Raw genomic sequence first — 19384 nt, 5'->3', positions numbered from 1 at the left:
CTGGACAGCAGCAGAGAGGAAGTTCAGCCCAGGTTGGTGCCGTAGGTGCAACCTGGGTCTGTACCCAGAGGATTTATAAGTAGAGTTCTGGGGTGGCAGATCTGGCCTGGAATGGAAAAGAACTCAACCGGTAGGAAGCTCGTCCATGGCTCTCTGGCCAAAGTACTGGTGCATTATTTTAATTCTGTGTGACCACCACTTTATTCTGTCCAGTTGTAGTTGTCTGTTCTTGGTATGCTTTTAGCTTAAGAATGACCAGATACACCAAAAGGAAGGCAAGCATGAAACAAAGTTTATTGAGGAAGGGCACAATAGGTTTACAGAGCAAGGGCAAGATACAGGTTTACAGAGTAAGAGGAGGAGCAAGATACATTTACCACAGACTACAAACAGATCCCCTGTCATAAGAGGCTCTATTATGGTCTGCAGTATTGTTTTAAAGTGGCTGGATTGGGCCCTCCTTGTGGTTATTATCACCACTGAACCATTTTGATTGACAGTTAATGGCATGACAAATAGCCTTAGGGATACTCTAGGTCACTTTCCAAATGCTATGGTGCCTGGGCTGCCAGGCCCCACAGGCTGGGGGAGGCCCTGTATTCTTTTGCAGATTAGCAGGGGTTCCTCCTTCCCCTAGGTGTAGCGTTACTCTGGGCAGGATTAAGGTGGGGCAGCACCAAGCAGGGGAGGGTTTCTTTGGTGGGGTGGGGGGAATTGCTCAAGGCAGCACCAAAGTGAGGCACCCACTTTCGTCCCTAGGAGAGTTGGAGGTCTCTTGTGTGGACGGAAAAAATCCAAGCCCTGAAATATTTGAAAGAAGTTTATTCTGAGCCAAATTTGAGGACCATGACCCGGAGCCACTCTCAAGAAGCCTTGAGCAAGTGGGCTCGCTGTGGCTGGATTATAGTTCAGTTTTATACATTTTCAGAGAGACAAAGGTTACAGGCAAGGTCACAAATCAATACATGAGAGGCATACATTGGTTTGGCCCAAAAAGGTGGGACATCTCGAAGCGGGGGCTTACAGGTTATAGGTGGGTTTAAAGATTCTTTGGCTGGCAATTGGCTGAGAGTTAGACTTTATCTAGAAGACCAGAAAGGATATGCTTATTTTAAGATAAGGTTGTGGGCACTCTGGGAGGTCCAGACAGGAGGACATTTTAAATTTACAATAGGCACCTGCTAGGATGTTTTAAGATGCTTTAAATTTAAGAATAGGCATCTGCTAGGATGCTCGAGTTAAGACATTTTAAATTTATGATAGGCATCTGCTAGGATGCTTGAGTTAAGACAGGGGCTTCTTATCTTTTAGGTGATGTTAATGCCATACCAGAATCAGGTCAGGTAGTAAACCACTACTTCGTTTGGTTAACAAAAGCCGCTTAGTGGGAATTTACCGTTAGTCAGCCTAAACCAGCTGGCCTCCTTAGGAAGGAGTTTTTAGCAAAAAAAATTAGAGTTCAGTCCTCACTTGCTATCCACTTAACAATTCCATTTCAAAAGACTCACAAATTGCAATGATACCCCAAATATACCCTCTATAGAGGTATCGATTTCAGGATGGGTAAAATGATCTTTCCAGGGTCACATATGCTAAAACAATTTTAAACAGTGACATTTGCAAAAAAATAAATTACTTAATTAAAAAATCAAAGGAAAAAAAAAGAAAAAAAAATAAAAAATCAAAGGACAAAGTAATCCCTGTAGACTAAGCTGCCACTGCTCGAACATGATAAGCTAAATCGGCTCATAACACTTAAAAAGTCTTCCTTTTACCACGTCCCCTGGAACAGAAGCTATCAATATCAAACTTCAGGGATTACGGTAAAGTCTAATATGCTCAGAAATATTAAGACGATTTGTCCTTGACTGTGCAAGAGTGCTTTTAACAGAAGGGCTTAAGGGAGTAAATCTCAGATTGCAAATCGGAAAAAAAGGGTTCAAATCCCCCATCTAGTTTGACCAGCTGGCAAAATTTTGGGGTCTTAGCTGTGCGCTCTACGCACCTCCGAGAGACCTTAAGGAGGTGGCTGACGCCCACTCCACATTGCCTGGCGAGAGTAAGGAGAGAGGCGGGGCCTCTGAGGAGATAAGATGGCGACCGAGCGACGCTCTGGGCTGCCCCACCGCGACTCGGTAACCGGAAGTCACCGGCCTTCCCTTATAGGAAGCGGAAGTATTAGGGCGACCGGCTGCTGGGCTACTGCTCTGCAAGCCCGGCTATCCAGGCGAGCCGCGGGAAAGGCGCGTGTCGGCTTTTCACTGGCGCAGCCGCCACTGCTGCTGCCGCCCGGCCCCGCCCCGTCCTGGCGTTGTCCCACGCACTGTAGCGGACGAAGAGCGGCCTGGGCTTGGGCAGCAAAGGGGACGCGAGAGGCGCGTGTGCCGCGGGTGCGCGGCCGGTGACAGGTACCCAGGGGTGGCGTTTGGAGGCCTCATGAACAGGGAGAGGGTTTGGGGCTCCAGGCAACCCTGTGCCTCTGTCACCTTGAGCTTCCACCTCTACTCTGCTTCAATTTCCTCTCCAGTGTCCCAGACCTCTCCCTGTTTGCAGGCGCCTCGGGTTGTCCTCCGAGATCTTCCGGGCAAGGTATCGCTTCCGCAGAAGTGGCGGCGGGCTCTCTTCGGGAGTTCTGAGCCGCCTTTGAAGAGCTTTGAGACCCATGTGCCGAAGTGCAGAGGGAAGTAGGGGAAGTGCCCTAACATGAATTTAGACCAAGCCTGCCCCCTAAGTAGGTTGAGAACCAGGATTCTGATTGGAGAACAACTTGCTTTTTATAGATTTCTGTTTTTTCTAAAGTCAATTCGAGTGTTGCATGTTGGTTGCCATTTTCGTTTAATATATAATACCATACTGTTTGCCTGAAATTGGATGATCCGGTTTCACTTTTGTTTGTTTGTTTGTTTGAGACAGAGTCTTGTTTTTTTGCCCAGGCTACAGTGAGTGCCGTGGCGTCAGCCTAGCTCACAACAACCTCAAACTCCTGGGCTCAAGCGATCCTCCTGCCTCAGCCTCCCGAGTAGCTGGGACTACAAGCATGCGCCACCATGCCTGGCTAATTTTTCCTATATATTAGTTGGCCAATTAATTTCTTTCTATTTATAGTAGAGACAGGGTCTCGCTCTTGCTCAGGCTGGTTTTGAACTCCTGACCTCCAGCAATCCGCCCGCCTTGGCCTCCCAGAATGCTAGAATTACAGGTGTGAGCCACCGCGCTGCCCCGCGGTTTCACTTTTAGTGTGGGACCTGTCAGAATTAGAGCTGCATACCTCGCCAATAAGTTATGGATATGAACTGTTATTGTTCCTTGGCCAGAATCTCTAGCTTGTTTTGCATTTCTTGCCAGATTTGAGGTATTTTACCTTACATTACTACACTTTTGGAAACATTCATTGGTGCACTTGCCAGTCAATTTTAAAGTGCCTTCTTTCCTTGAAATATCTCGTACACTTGCAAGCGTTTAAGACATTTTTTTTTTTTTTGAGACAGTGTCTTTGTTGTCCAGGCTAGAGTGAGTGGTGTGGCCTCAGTCTAGCTCACAGCAACCTCAATCTCTTGGGCTCGAGCGATCTTCCTGCCTCAGCCTTCCAAGTAGTTGGGACTACAGGCAAGCGCCACCATGCCCCAGCTAATTTTTTTTCTATATATATTAGTTGGCCAATTTCTTTGTATTTATAGTAGAGACAGGGTCTCCCTCTTGCTCAGGCTGGTTTTGAACTCCTGACCTTGAGCAATCCACCCGCCTGGCCTCCCAGAGTGCTAGGATTACAGGTGTGAGCCACCGCGCCTGGCCTTGACCGGCTTTTGATAAACTTAGCGAAAACTTACTTTTATTGAAGGAAGCATAATCTTTTGTACGGTAGCATGGCACCTTTATAATACACGTTTAACTTGAAGGGAATATATAAACTATGAAGAAATTTCTTTTGGAACTTTTCTGCAGTTCTGTGATCATTTTCATATCAGATGTGTAGTATTATAATTACTTTGAGCTGAAATTAGATTTATGTGCTTTAGAACAAATAGTTTTAGTAATAGGTATGTAGTAAATGTATATAAAGTTTATTTTAGAAGTTAATTTATTTCTAAAAGGGTGATTTCTAATATTTTTCTTGCTACTATCATATATATTGAAACTCAGAGGGCTATCTATTAAGTGTTATTAATACTCCCTATATGTTGCAGATAAACGAGCAAGAGATAGGATCTTAATTTAATCACACCAGTATCTTACAGTTGGTTGATGATACAGTTGGGGCTAGAACTTGGTGAAGACTGTTTTCTATTTATCCGTCATGCCACAAGCATAATGCCTGTGATCATGCAATGCCACATTGCACATTCTGATAACTTTTTTTTTTTTTGAGAGAGAATCTCACTCTGTTGCCTGGGCTAGAGTGCCGTGGCGTCAGCCTAGCTCACAGCAACCTCAAACTCCTGGGTTCAAGCAATCCTGCCTCAGCCTCCCAAGTAGCTGGGACTACAGGCATGTGCCACCATGCATGGCTAAATTTTTCTCTATATATTTTTAGTTTGCCAATTAATTTCTTGCTATTTTTAGTAGAGATGGGCTCTTGCTCTTGCTCAGGCTGGTTTAGAACTCCTGACCTTGAATGATCTGCCTGCCTCTGGGCCTGGCTACTGATAACTCTTATCTCTCAAACTATTTGTCTTCATAACCAACTTTTCCCTAGGATTAAAGTGATAAAGATAGGGATCTTATAAAACAAAGGCATCCTCAAACAAAACACTGAGGTTCTTATTTCTGCTTCTCTGGACAACCTTTTTGTCTGGAAATAACTGTGGAATCAAGAATGTCGGGTCAGGGTAACAAAGCGCTTTATTAATGTATAGCTTTCCTCCCTTTCTCATCTGTAATGGTGCTATGTCTGTGCCCAGGAACACACACACTCTCTCCCTTTTTAAAACAGTCCAAGGAGATCTCTTGGCAAGTTACAGGTTCATAATGAAGGATTTTCATTTTTTCCCATCTTACATTCCTAGGCTTTTTATAGCATCTTTATTCTTGGTACCTTACTCCTTTTTTCCCTTAAATTTTCATTCATCCCTTAATGAATGAAGCCTGTGTTTATTTGTTATGTTAGGCATGGTGACTGTGACAGACAAAAATCCCTGCTCTTGAGGCTTTCACATTCAGTCTTCAAAGCTACCCTAACTGAATCTGTAGGGCTGGATGATCAGTTTGCTTTGGTCCTGCTTTCAGGCCTGCTCCCTTGGTTTCAGGTTGAAAGTGTTCCTCTCTTAGCCACTTTTTTCCCTAAGCCTTGGGCCACAGAAAGTCCTTGGGCTTGCCTTGGTTCTCACAGTGGAGGACTTTGCTCAGTCTGAGTCTGCACAGTATGACTTCTTACCTTTTCTAATACCAGAGAACAAAGCAAGATAGCATGGTATTGTAGAATTTTAAAAGCAGGCAGTTATGAGTTCTAAGCATTGCTGTGTTTTAGTTGGTCATGGTACTTAGCCTCTCTGAGCTTTCACTTTTCTTGTTCTTAAAGTGAAGATGACACTGTTTCATCTACTCAAGCAGCCTATTAATGAAATATCTATTGTGTGCCAGGCACAGACACCATGCTGTTTTGCTTTTAGCAGTAGTGAACAAAGTAGATGTGGTTCCTGCCCTCAAGGAACTTCAGTCCCCAGGGTTGTTGTATGTAAAGATTATGTAACATGCTTAAGTAAAACACTTAACACAGTGCTTAGCCCAGAATCATTTCTCAATAAATGCTAAGGTTTCCTCAGGTGTCTTTTGTCATACCCCAGGTTCCCTTACTACTCTACATGCTATGTGCCTAGAGTAACTGCAGTCATATCCAAATTGTCATCAAGACTGGGTGCAGTGGCTCATGCCTATAACCCTAGCACTCAGGGAGGCCGAGATGGGCAGATTGTTTGAGCTCAGGAGTTTGAGACCAGCCTGAGCAAGAGTGAGACCTCATCTCTACTAAAAATAGAAAGAAATTCGCTGGACAACTAAAAATATATAGAAAAATGTAGCCGGGCATGGTGGCGAATGCCTGTAGTCCCAGCTACCCTGGAGGCTGAGGCAGGAGGATTGGTTGAGCCCAGGAGTTTGAGGTTGCTGTGAGCCAGGCTGATGCCACGGCACTCTAGCCTAGGCAACAGAATAAGACGCTGTTTCAAAAAAAAAAAATCACTGAGTTTCTAAATTGGAGATAGCGCATGAACTGTGTTCAAGCTGTATTATGCTCCTGACTTTGTTTATAATTTGTCCTGATGGGACCTAGATGTGTAATCCGCAGAAGGGGGTGAGTCTTCTTTTTATTTTTTTATTTTTTTGAGAGTGCCCGGCTAGAGTGCCGTGGCAACATCAAACTCCTGGGCTCAAGCAATCCTCCTGCCTCAGCCTCCAGGGTAGCTGAGACTACAGGCATGCGCCACCATGCCCAGCTGATTTTTTTTTCTATATATTTTTAGTTGGCCAATTAATTTCTTTCTATTTTTAGTAGAGACGAGGTCTTGCTCTTGCTCAGGCTGCTTTTGAACTCCTGACCTTAAGCGATCCTCCCACTTCGGCCTTTCAGAGTGCTAGGATTACAGGTGTGAGCCACTGCGCCCGGCCATTACCTGAACTTAAAACTCTTCTTAAAACCAGTTTTCTATTGGGTGTAATTTATTTTGCTTTTGACCATTGTTCTTCAGAGACATTGTGTGTTACGTGAAGTAGGATGTTTAGCACCAATAATAATGATTTTTGTAAAAAAAAGCTACCGACTGGTCCCCGACAGCCCTCCCCAACAATAGATTTATAACCAATATCAAGGAACTGGGATAACTGGTGTGAGCTTACCAGAGCTAACTGTTATTCAGAAGCACAAGGATCGATTAGTGCTTCCCACCTATTGAATCCCTGTTTTAGTTCCCATTCAAATGGATGGAGCTTGGATGCTGACTTTTATAAGGCTCAGGGGAAGTCCAAATAGGGTTCTGTTAGGCATATTCCTGTGATGAAAAGTCAGATTAGAGAATGCAGCTGAAGACCTTTTTCTGAAATGGTCTGGTTGTTGTCTTTGATGGTCTCAGCAGGGTTGGATAGGATGCTGATGGAGTCAGGGGGCCTGCATTGTGTGGCCATGCCACTTCACGAGTGACCCAGAGTCCTCATTTTACAGATGAGGGTAGTTGTTCTGGAAGCCACTGAGTTCTTACATTTCCTCATTTCAGAAGGTATCTTTGAGTTTACATTTGGGACCCATACCCATTATATTAATATGTTAACCCTTTGCACTTAGATGTTGAGTATGACACTACATGGTTAGCAAAAATTATAGAGATTAAAATTACTCTTTGAATGTATCAAAAATTTGAAATATAAAAAAATCCAAATAAATAAGTTTGTATGAAAAGAAACTCCAGTTTTGGGCCGGGCACGGTGGCTCACGCCTGTAATCCTAGCACTCTGGGAGGCGGAGGCGGGTGGATTGCTCGAGGTCAGGAGTTCGAAACCAGCCTGAGCAAGAGTAAGACCCTGTCTCTACTATAAATAGAAAGAGATTAATTGGCCAACTAATATATATAGAAAAATTAGCCGGGCATGGTGGCGCATGCCTGTAGTCCTAGTTACTCGGGAGGCTGAGGCAGGAGGATTGCTTGAGCCCAGGAGTTTGAGATTGCTGTGAGCTAGGCTGGTGCCATGGCACTCACTCTAGCCTGGGCAACAAAGTGAGACTCTGTCACACACACAAAAAAAGAAACTCCAGTTTTTTATTCTACTGCCATGCTTTGTAAAATCTGGGGTATTTAAAAAATTAAATCTCGAGTAGAATAAAGGAATTGAGAAAAAAGCAAGTGCGTGTAAAGGGTTAATAGTTACTAGGGCTGCCATGACAAAGTACCACAAACTCAGTGGCTTAGAGCAACAGAAATTTACGTCTCACAGTTCTAAAGGCTAGACGTCCCAAATCAAAATGTTGTATGACCATGTTCCCTCTGAAATCTGTAGGGGAGGATCTTTTTTTTTTTTTTTTTGAGGTGTGTGCCACCACGCCCGGCCTGTAGGGGAGGGTCTTTTCTTCCCTATTCCAGTTTCATCTTAACATCATTTATCTCAGCTTTGTTTATTTTCATGCTTTATAAAGTATGGTGTGTGCAACCTGATGTGTCACCAACTGACTTTTAAAAAATATTTTTAAATTTAAATTTAATTTTATTTTTTTATCTGTGGCCAGATTAGAGTGCAGCGGTTTCATCATAGCTCACTGCAACCTCAAACCTCTGGGCTCAAGCAGTCCTCCTACCTCAGCCACTGAACAGCTGTCCTACAGGCATGGGCCACCCTGCTAAATTTTCTATTTTTTTGTAGAGATGGGCTTGCACTATGTTGCTCAGGCTGGTTTCGAACTCCTGGCCTCAAGTGATCCTCCTATCACAGCTTCCCAAAGTGTTGAGATTTTAGGCATGAGCCACCACACCCAGCCCCAACTGCCTTTTATACCTCTGTACAGCACAGAGTATCCAGGAAATGAAGCGGAGCCTTTGTAGGAAATAATGTAATGAGCTACATGCTTTTAGTTATGTGTCAGTCACTCAGGAAATAAATACTGGACTGTCTAGATATTAAGTACTGTTTTGTTTCAGAAGCATTTCTATTTCTGTAACTTTAATGTTATTTTGTGTCTCTGAATATTAAGGTTGTTATTTTGCATATCTTAGTATTAAGGTTTAAACATTACCTTGTAGCGAAACTTTTTTTCTTTTGTTACCTTTTAGGAGTTTGCTGTAAAATGGAACTTGTGATTGTACTCACTGGCTTGTGGCTGTTCTCCTCGGTAAAGGCAGATTCAAAAGCTGTTACAACCTCTCTTACTACGAAATGGTTTTCTACCCCATTGTTGTTAGAAGCCAGGTAAGAAGACATGGTTTTTTCTTTTCATGTGTTTGAGTAGTCTCTGCCAGTGAACATTCAGGGACTTTTTTTTTTTGAGACAGAGTCTCACTTTGTTGCCTAGGCTAGAGTGAGTGCCGTGGCATCAGCCTAGCTCACAGCAACCTCAAACTCCTGGCTCAAGCAATCCTGGCTCAAGCAATCCTTCTGCCTCAGCCTCCCAAGTAGCTGGGACTACAGGCATGTGCCACCATGCCTGGCTAATTTTTTATATATATATTAGTGGGCCAATTAATTTCTTTCTATTTATAGTAGAGACGGGGTCTCGCTCTTGCTCAGGCTGGTTTCGAACTCCTGACCTCCAGCAATCCGCCCGCCTCGGCCTCCCAGAGTGCTAGGATTACAGGCGTGAGCCACCGCGCCCGGCCTCTATATATTTTTAGTTGACCAATTAATTTCTTTCTATTTTTTAGTAGAGATGGGGTCTCACTCTTGCTCAGGGTGGTTTTGAACTCCTGACCTTGAGCGGCCCACCTCGGCCTCCCAGAGTGCTAGGATTACAGATGTGAGCCACTGCGCCTGGCCTGAACCTGTTTTTTTAGTAGGACTAAGTCTGTATGGATTCAGAGAGATAGTAGGGAACTTCTTTATACAAATATACTGAATTAGTTAAATTATGTTATCTTCCAGGAAAAGCATAAGTATTGTAGTAAGGGAAGAGAGTTGTACTTACACTTTCTCCTTCTTTGAAGAAAGTTTTAAGAGGTGATTAATAAAGGGAAGAGGAGAGCTTGGCAAGAGGTGGGGGAAAGAAGACATGCTCCTCTTAGGAACTTGGAAGAAGACCCCAAGATAAGAGAGTACAGAGGGGAATCTGAGGAAATGAACAGGTTTTAACTGTTCTAAGATGTATGTGTTCTGACATCTCCAGAATCAGGATGCATTTTTAATAAAATAAAGAAGTTATCTTACAATTATAATGAGTAGCATTTTTCATAAAATAATGGTATGTCTTAACATTGATAAAACACAATGTAGTCAATAACTTCTTGGGAAATTTTATATTCCAAGTGTGCTTTTTAGCTGCAGCTTATAATGTAATGAGATACCTCACTTTATAGCCAGGTTTTATATGTTTATGGATGCTAACTTATTGTATCTCAAGTAATGTGTAGTTAGGACTTAATAGATACTCTTTCCAAAGGGTAAAAATGTGGGTAGATTGTAAAGCAAGCACTTGGTGTAAGTTTCAGTGTATGATAATGCTAGAAATTTGAACTGTCATGACCCAGTTAACTATGTGGTCATCTTCAATTTAGAATTTTTTTCTTTTAACATTTTCCCCTTAGTCTCTGGAAAAATGTGAATGAAGAGTTTTGTTTTGTTGATTATGTATGAATGGTTGCACCTCCTAGGGAAAAAGCCTCATTTGGTGTTGCCAAGAGGACCAGTGGGAAAGTGGGACGTGTAGGAGCTGCTCTTGACGTGCTCAGGAGCCTATTGGACTTTCTGCTGAATAGACTTTCTTCCATCATTTCTCTTTTCCTCCCTTTTCTCAGCAATGAAATGGCAAAACAAAAACCCCAAAAGAGAACCCCAAACCCACTGTATGTATTTCATAGTGATGTTACAGTAGCTAATTTGATAAATGGATTGAGCTCCTCAAATGTCAGAACTGTATTAGATAGAGAATAGTTGTAAAAGTGAAGCAACTGAAGGTCCGTTGAGATCCTGACTGACTACTTGAATCAGAACTCAAATAACTGAACTTTCTTTTTCTGGCTAATCTTATTTTTGATGATTTGTCTGGTATAAATCCAAGTCATTGAGATTTACTATCACTTTATGGATAAAATTGTCCAGTTAAGTGTAACAGATGTTTTATGATATTCTGCTTATCTTTTTTTTTTTTTTTTTGAGGCAGAGTCTCTGTTGCCCAGGCTAGAGTGCCGTGGCGTCAGCCTAGCTCACAGCAACCTCAAACTCCTGGGCTCAAGTGATCCTCCTGCCTCAGCCTCCCGAGTAGCTGGGACTACAGGCATGCGCCACCATGCTGGGTTAATTTTTTATATATATATTTCTTTAGTTTCTATTTTTAGTAGAAACGGGGTCTCACTGTTGCTCATGCTGGTCTCAAACTCCTGACCTTGAGCGATCTACCGGCCTGGGCCTCCGGAAGTGCTAGGATTATAGGCGTGAGCCACCTCGTCCAGCCTGCTTAACCTTTTTAAGTGAATTATATTTCAGTACTTTTGGTTTGATTTACACTGATTTCTTGGTATTTATACATTGTTGTAGAATATTTTTATAGTATATTCCTATGGACTTTTGAGAAAGAATGCTAAAATTGTCAGAATTAATTGCTTAATTTTTTTCAGTTGTTTTGATCACTATGAAGTGGGTAGGGTATAATGTTTTTTTCACTAACTCTTCCATCACAAACATTTCCCCCTTTCATGATATCCTTGGTCATTTGCCATTTTGGTTCACTATTGTTAGGCCTCTGCTCCTGTCGCTATTTGCATACAGTTTGTCAAAGTAATAGGACATGTAGGCAACTCAGACATGAGCTCTGCTTATTTGAATTTACTCTGTATTCCCCTCTCCAGCTAGCTGAGGCCACCGTTCTTCACTTCTATGTCTGTGCCAGATTCTATGATGGATTGTGGCACCCTGTCCATCTGGATGAGGGTGAATGGTCAGAATCTTTTTCTTTCCTTTTTCTTCATTTTGGTGGGGGGTTTTTGAGGGGGCTGCTGAGTTGCCTTGTTTGTGTTTGTTGAGACAGAGTCTCACTCTGCTGCCTTGGGTACAGTGCACTGGCATCACTGTAGCTCACTGCAACCTTCAGCTCCTGGGCTCTAAGCCATCCTCCTGCCTCAGCCTCCTGGGTAGCTGGGACTACAGACAGGAGCCACAATGCCTAACTTGGTTTTTGTCTTTTTACTTCTTTTTTTTCCTTTTTCTTTTTGGTAGAGACAGGCTCTTGCTCAGGTGTCCCGGCCCGTGGGACCTTCTGTTACTCGCGGGGGCGAGGGGGACCGTGCCTGAAAGAGATGGGCGTGAGAAAGAAACGAGACCAAGCGAATGGTTGTCAAGGTCTACTTTACTTGGATTTTTAGTAGGTTTTATATACAGAAAACAAGGAAGTAGAAACAGAAAAATAGAATGGGGGGATGATGAGGCTTGGGTGTGGGCTAATCAGCCGCAATCAGCATCTCAATGGCACCGATAGCTGTAATGCATTCTTCTGGGAACTATAGCTGGAGGGCTGGGTGCTATTTTCATCTTAGGCTATTCTTCGTGCGTAGGACAAGTCAGGACAAGTCGTTGGAATGTGGAGGGTCTTAGTCTCCAACACTCAGGCTGGTCTTGAACTCCTGAGCTCAAGCAATCCTCCTGCCTCGGCCTCCCTGAGTGCTAGGATTATAAGTGTGAGCCACCGCACCCGGCTGACATTTGTCAAGTATGTTTTCAGCAGCTAGAGTGGCTAACAGAAATGTTATGTAAATAGGTATTATTATTAAAATCAAAACCAATAATCATTTGTTGAGTGCTGGATAGTATAATGGCCTAAGAATGTAGCTTAATAAAGGTATCAATCATCTGGACTTGAATTTACATTCCACTCTTTCCATTTACTAACTCTGTGCCCTTAAGCAAGTTAGTAACATCTCTGTGTAGTAGTTTCTTTATTCAAAACAGGATTATGTATCAGGGTGGCTGTGTGGATATGAGGATATGGGTGAATATGCTGAGTGTTCTGACTGTCACATGATAGACCCTCCTTGAATATTCACTTCCTCTTCTCTTCTGGTCCTGGGTAGAAGGAAGACTAATTGTGCTGTCCCGCAATAACTTTGGAAACCTAAGAAAAAAAAATTATCACCAGATTTGTACTATCTAGTAGACATTCATTGAGGCTATTTTGTAGTTTTTTTTGTCATATATTAAAATCTTGTTGTAGATTATGACATTTCAAAACGTTTATAAATGGAGAGAATGGTATAATGTGCTCTCTGAGTGCCCATCACCCAGTATATATAGGTGTGTGTGTGTGTGTGTATATATATATATATTTTTTTTTTTTTTTTTTTAAGAGATGGGATCTTGCTCTGTTGTCCAGGTTGGAGTATAGTACATGGTTATAGCTCATTACAACCTCAAACTCCTGAGTTCAAGCAATCCTCCTGCCTCAGCCTCCTGAGTAGCTGGGATTATAAGGTCGAGTCACTGTGCCAGGATATCATCAGCTATATTTATTTATTTATTTATTTTTGAGACAGAGTCTCGCTTTGTTGCCCAGGCTAGAGTGAGTGCCGTGGTGTCAGCCTAGCTCACAGCAACCTCAAACTCCTGGGCTCAAGCAATCCTCCTGCCTCAGCCTCCCGAGTAGCTGGGACTATAGGCATGTGCCACCATGCCTGGCTAATTTTTTCTATATATCTTAGCTGGCCAATTAATTTCTTTGTATTTATAGTAGAGACAGGGTCTCATTCTTGCTCAGGGTGGTTTTGAACTCCTGACCTTGAGCAATCCGCCCGCCTCGGCTTCCCAGAGTGCTAGGATTACTGCCATGAGGCACTGCACCTGGACTCATAACTAGTTTTAACCATAATCAATTCTAGTCAGCCACCACCACTATCCTCTCTCCTCTTCCTCTGGAATGTTTTAAAGTAAATCCTAGACATTATGGAATTTCACCTATGAAATCATAGACTTTTATTCGATGGAATAGGTATAAGAAGCTTAAAATCATAACATAAAACAATCTTAAAAATACTATTTAAAAAGGCAGCATTCCTTTAATTATATCTTGTATTGTTCTCCTCTCTCCTGGATTATTTCAGTGGATCTACTAATTAATTTTCTTAAGAATGTTCCACTCTTAAACCTTGTAAGACTTTTTTATGCAGTGGGATTAAAAAGAATATATGTTTCATGAGGTTTTCCTATAATTATATGAAAAGCATGTATTTATTTGTGTATGGCCTTTACCAGGAAAGTCTTAGCTTGAGTGAATCCTTGTTCTCACCACAACTGATGAGTGTGTCATCTGGTTCCCTGCTGCTAGCTTATCTTCAAATACACCTTTAATTAATAAATTTAGTTTTTATTTGCATATCACAATGTATCTGTCTTAGTACCTGGTTTCTTAGATTCTAAGGTTGGTATGGTCTCTATGTTAGTTACTAGAAACCCTAGAAAAATACTACTCTCAAGGAGGCATTAAGTAATTTAATATATTATGATAATGGGTATTTTCAGAAACCTACTTTTAGAGAAGCTATGCATTATCAGGAAATGTTTCTTATTTTTCCCATATTTCTATGTCTAGCTGTGGAGTAGAGTGAGAGTTGTACACCCCAGTGTTGACAAGTAATGGGAAAATCTTCCTTTGGCTAGGTAAGCTGAGATCCAGATCTATAGTTTGCTTTAAGACAGTGAAAGATCACCACTATATTAGTATTATGACTCAGAGGAGAAGATAATTAATTGATATGAATCATCCAATTACTCCATGAATTTCCTTTTAGGGGTCTTAGATTCTTGAATGAAGGGAAGTTTAGTTTGGCCATTATTTTAGGTTGGTAGTATAAAGTCTGAAAAAAATTAAGATGACATTAAGTTCTTAGTCTTGATTTTGTTAGATTGGTTCTAATTTTATTTTTTATTTTTAAATTTTTTATACAGACAGGATCTTACTCTGTTGCCCAGGCTGGTGTGGAGTGGTGTGATCATAGCTCACTATAACCTCAAACTCCTGGGATCAAGTGATCTTCCCACCTCAGACTCCTGTCTAGCTGGGACTGCAGGCGTACAACACCATGCCTTAAAATTTTTTAAGTTTTTGTAGGGACAGGGTCTTGCTGTGTTGCCCAGGCTGGTTTCAAACTCCTGGCTTCAAACGATCCTTCTGCTTTGGGCTCTCAGAGTGTTGGGATTATAGGCGTGAGCCACTGTGCCCAATGAAATCAGTGGTAATTTTAAACTAACATTTGGTGATCTTGAAAATTTGACTTTATGGATGTTAAAAGATTATAACATGCTTCCTTTAGTCTCCCAGAAGTTTTTCTAGGGTTCATGTTTTACTGTGGGAGAAGCTCAAGCAAAAGATAATTTTTATTCTTTATAAGGCCTTTCAGAAAATATGTGAGAGCAGAACTAGTACTAGAATTATCAATTCCTAATTCTGCTTCCACTACTGACAGCATTTTTGCCAATGGGGTTTTATAAGCTTTCTTGATATTGGGATTTCCCTGTTGTTAACAACATTTTTATTCAGGTTTTATACGAAATATCTATTAAGCTATAAAATCACTGAGTTAATAAGCTAATAATTTATTAATAGCTAATAAGGTAGTAAGACTTGCTTATCATTAAAAAACATATATTATACCTAAAGAAATATAGTACATATTATAGACTAAAAGCCAAACATTTAGAAACATCAAAATCTATTTTTACTCTTTTTAGTAATACAGTTTATATTAAGACATTTTATTAAGTTGTTGTATTTCTGACATTTCCTCCTTTTCTCCCAGTGAGTTTTTAGCAGAAGACAGTCAAGAGAAATTTTGGAATTTTGTAGAAGCCAGTCAAAATATTGGATCATCAGATCTTCACGGTAAAATTGAAGCAAATGCTTCTTTGACTTTGGTGTCTGGGAAAACATTAGGAAAATATTGTCTCTTTTGTAGTATGTGTGGCATGGCAGTTAATGGAAAACATTTTTGTCTTCATTGACTAGAATTGTGATGGTAGTCAGGAAGAGCCAACCCTTATTTTTTAAGCAGTTTATATCTTTGTCTATAAATAGTACCTTTTTTCCCTACCTTGGTTTTGTTCTATCATGATCTTTTATTAAAGTGTTATGTGACTATTTTGTGCAGGTACCTTTCATTTTAAATAATTTAGTATTGACTTTATTGACTTAATAACCATCTGGTTTGATTCACTCTTCCTTTAGTTATGAATTATTTATACGACTGATCTATTAATAGTACCTGTTCAGTTTGTTATCACTAAGTTAGTATCATCCAGAATGTTTTCATTTCTTTTCTTTTCTTTTTTTTTTTTTTTTTTGAGACACAGTCTCACTTTGTTGCACAGGTTAGAGTTAGTGCCGTGGTGTCAGCCTAGCTCACAGCAACCCCAATCTCCTGGGCTCAAGCGATCCTGCTACCTCAGCCTCCCGAGTAGCTGGGACATAGTGTGGCCACTATGCCCAGCTCATTTTTTTGTATATATATTTTTACTTGGTCAATTAGTAGAGACAGGGGTCTTGCTCTTGCTCAGGCTGGTCTTGAACTCCTGAGCTCAAATGATCCACCCACCTTGGCCTTCCAGAGTGCTAGGATTACATGGGTGAGCCACTGTGCCCAGCCATCCAGAATGTTTTCTTTTTCTTTTTTTTTTTAATTTTTAATTTTTATCTTTTTTAATTTAATTTTTTAATTATATAATTTATTTACTTTTTCACTCTATTAATAGACATTTAAGTGATTTTAATTTTTTTAAGTGATCTTACATAATGTTTTCTATTATGCCTGCCAGCCACTTACAACTTGAGTGTCAAGATATAAAATTAATTATGTATCCTGTGTGACTCGTTTATTGTTTTTATGAAGCGCTTTCACAAACATTTTCTAATTTGATACAAGCTATATCGGGTATAAACATTAATAATGAAAGAAACTGATATATGAGTAGTTATAATCTTAAATATTACATTGACAGGTATAAGTCCTTTTTGAAGAGGAAATGTTTGAAACTTGTGTGACTGTTGTTTTTTAATAGAATTGATTTTTTAACTTTTTCATTTTTATTTAAATAGTACACATTTGAAAAGTTGTCTGGATCCTTTTTTTGTGCTATAGATACATAAACGTTTTGAACGAGCATCTCTTAATTAAACGTCTACTGGAATTAAGCTATCAAAAATAATTTAAAAATTTTGTAGAACAAATTTATCACAGTGGGTTTATAATGATATTTGAGCTCTGACATTTAAAATGAAATTTCTTCAGGATAAGTGATAAATATTCTTGGTTAAAATTATGGGAGTATGAATTCTTAGAAGTGATCATAAAAGGATGTTAAACATTTTGTTTATTCAAAATATTATTCATATTTCTACCATCCAAAGATTGACACTACTAACATTCTGGCAACAATTTTAGGTATTTCTGGTCTCTTTTTCCATGTAGAAGATGCTAATGTAGTATAAAACCTTTTATATTTTTGCCTTTTAAAATGTTAATATTGTTCTGTTTAAAATTGAAAATTTTAATTTTTTGAATGGATATAAGTGATTCAGAAGTCAAAGCTGTATAAAAGGCTGTACACAGAAAGATCTTGTTCCTTCCTTGTCCTTATTCCTTCTGTTTCTCACCTGCTTTTTACAATTATTTTATTTTATTTATTTATTTATTTTGAGACAGAGTCTATGTTGCTAGAGTGCTGTGGCGTCAGCCTAGCTCACAGCAACCTCAAACTCCTGGGCTCATGTGGTCCTCCTGCCTTATTCTCCCAAGTAGCTGGGACTACAGGCATGCATCACCATGCCCAGCCAAGTTTTTCTATATATATTAGTTGGTCAATTAGTTTCTTTCTATTTATAGTGGAAATGGGGTTTCACTCTTGCTCAGGCTGGTTTTGAACTCCTGACCTCGAGCAATCCGCCCACCTCGGCCTCCCGGAGTGCTAGGTTACAGGCGTGAGCCACCTCGCCCGGCCCTACAATTATTTTAAATTAATTTGTTTAGCCTTCAGTGTTTTTTATAAGTACATATGTGTATATTTTTATTTTTCATTCTTTCTGAAAAAAAAAAAAAAAGCTTCCTATGTACATTGCTTTGTACCTTTGCTTTTCATTTATCCTGAGGGACTTTTGTCATACTGGTACACAGATTTTTTTCCCCCTTCAAATAATTTTGTCTAACTTTTTGTTTAAATATTTCTTCCCAAACTTTATAATTTCTTTAATATCCTTTAATACCATGTCCTTCCACATTGCATTGCTCAGTTTGGTTTAGTTATTTGAGTGGATAACATGTGCTATTCAATGTGGATACAAAGGTAAATTAGTGACAGCTTCTGCCTTTGGGGGCCCAGAGCCTGGTTAGGGTAGTAGATAAGACAATAAGTAAATAATTTAGTAAATGATGTGATAAGTGAAGAAGTAAGGAAGTAAATATTTTGGGATCAAAGAATAGATATAAATAGTCCACTGAAGCTTGGGATAGGTATGGGGCAACTTCCTGGAGTAGGTTTTTTCATAGCTGAATTTTTTCTGAGGAAGTAGGTCATCCAGGTAAGAAGGAAAATAGCAGTCCAGGAGAGGGAGTAGTTTGAATGAAGGGAAGAAGAAAGGAAGAGTCGGCTGCATTGTGTATTCCAGGGAATTTTAAGGATTTGAGAACAGTTCAAGACAGTATACTGGTAAAATATTGCCATCACATACCTTTGCAACATACAGCTTTATGCTTTGGGAAGTATCTTATTTGGATATCTTGAGTCATATACAATTATTTTGGTTAATGTTCTTTCTTGACAGGTACTGATTATTCCTATTATCATGCAATATTGGAAGCTGCATTTCAGTTTCTGTCACCTCTACAGCAGAATTTGCTGAAATTTTGTCTATCTCTTCATTCCTACTCGGCAACGATTCAAGCCTTCCAGCAGGTGAGTTCAGTGAGGCTAGAGAACAGCATTTAGTAGGGTGCATGGCATGACGATTGCAGTTTCCAGGGAATGAATTGCAGAGCTATCGCTTTTTTCCTGAAATTTTCTAGGATTTATTATTTGTTTTAAAATATTAAGCAGGCTGGGCGAGGTGGCTCACACCTGTAATCCTAGCACTCTGGGAGGTGGAGGTGGGTGGATTGCTCAAGGTCAGGAGTTTGAAACCAGCCTGAGCAAGAGCGAGACCCCCTGTTTCTACTATAAATAGAAAGAAATTAATTGGATAGCTAATATATATAGAAAAAATTAGCCAGGCATGGTGGCGCATGCCTGTAGTCCCAGCTACTCAGGAGGCTGAGGCAGCAGGGTTGCTTGAGCCCAGGAGTTTGAGGTTGCTGTGAGCTAGGCTGACGCCATGGCACTCACTCTAGCCTGGGCAACAAAGCGAGATTCTGTCTCAAAAAAAAAAAGAAAAAGAAAAAAAAATTTGGCCTCAATGTGTAATGCCACCTAGAAAAAGGGGGTGAAAGCGTTTTCTGGATTGTCTTTGAGACCTTTTCATTTTGAAATACACAAAAGTGCCATCATCTGCTAACAGGGAAATGTGAGCTTTGGACAACAGATAGGAAAGCATCAATGCAGGGAGGAAGAGGAGGCCTGGTCTGGCATGGGTCAAAGAGGAGGGACCACTGATGTAATGCAGCTCGGAGAAGAAAGGAGGAAAATGGGTAGAAAGCACTTACAGAACCCTGTGGGGAAGAGTACATGTGACACAACAATGAAGATGGAGCAGATATAACAGAGAAAGATAGTGGTAAACTGTGAAGAGAGA

The 19384-nt window shown here is 40.5% G+C and overlaps 1 protein-coding gene across 4 annotated transcripts in view; it reads left to right on the top strand.

Moving 5' to 3' along the window:
• The first annotated feature begins 2185 nt into the window (after positions 1–2185).
• The window catches only part of UGGT1 (UDP-glucose glycoprotein glucosyltransferase 1), a 110938-nt gene continuing 93739 nt past the window's right edge, over positions 2186–19384 (top strand). Inside the window, exons 1-4 of one of the 4 annotated variants that reach the window (XM_076005425.1) lie at positions 2186–2408; positions 8748–8883; positions 15408–15490; positions 18422–18552. In XM_076005425.1, coding sequence (XP_075861540.1) covers positions 8762–8883; positions 15408–15490; positions 18422–18552 — 336 coding nt within the window. In that variant the 5' untranslated portion in view covers positions 2186–2408; positions 8748–8761. Of the gene's footprint in view, positions 2409–2565; positions 2590–2610; positions 2732–8747; positions 8884–15407; positions 15491–18421; positions 18553–19384 lie in introns of those variants that run through there. The other 3 variants (XM_076005426.1, XM_076005424.1, XM_076005423.1) reach the window with 3 other exon arrangements.

The sequence above is a fragment of the Microcebus murinus genome, chromosome 8, assembly GCF_040939455.1.
Source record: "Microcebus murinus isolate Inina chromosome 8, M.murinus_Inina_mat1.0, whole genome shotgun sequence".
In the NCBI taxonomy this organism is placed as follows: domain Eukaryota; kingdom Metazoa; phylum Chordata; class Mammalia; order Primates; family Cheirogaleidae; genus Microcebus; species Microcebus murinus.
This window is presented reverse-complemented; position numbering and strand designations above follow the sequence as displayed.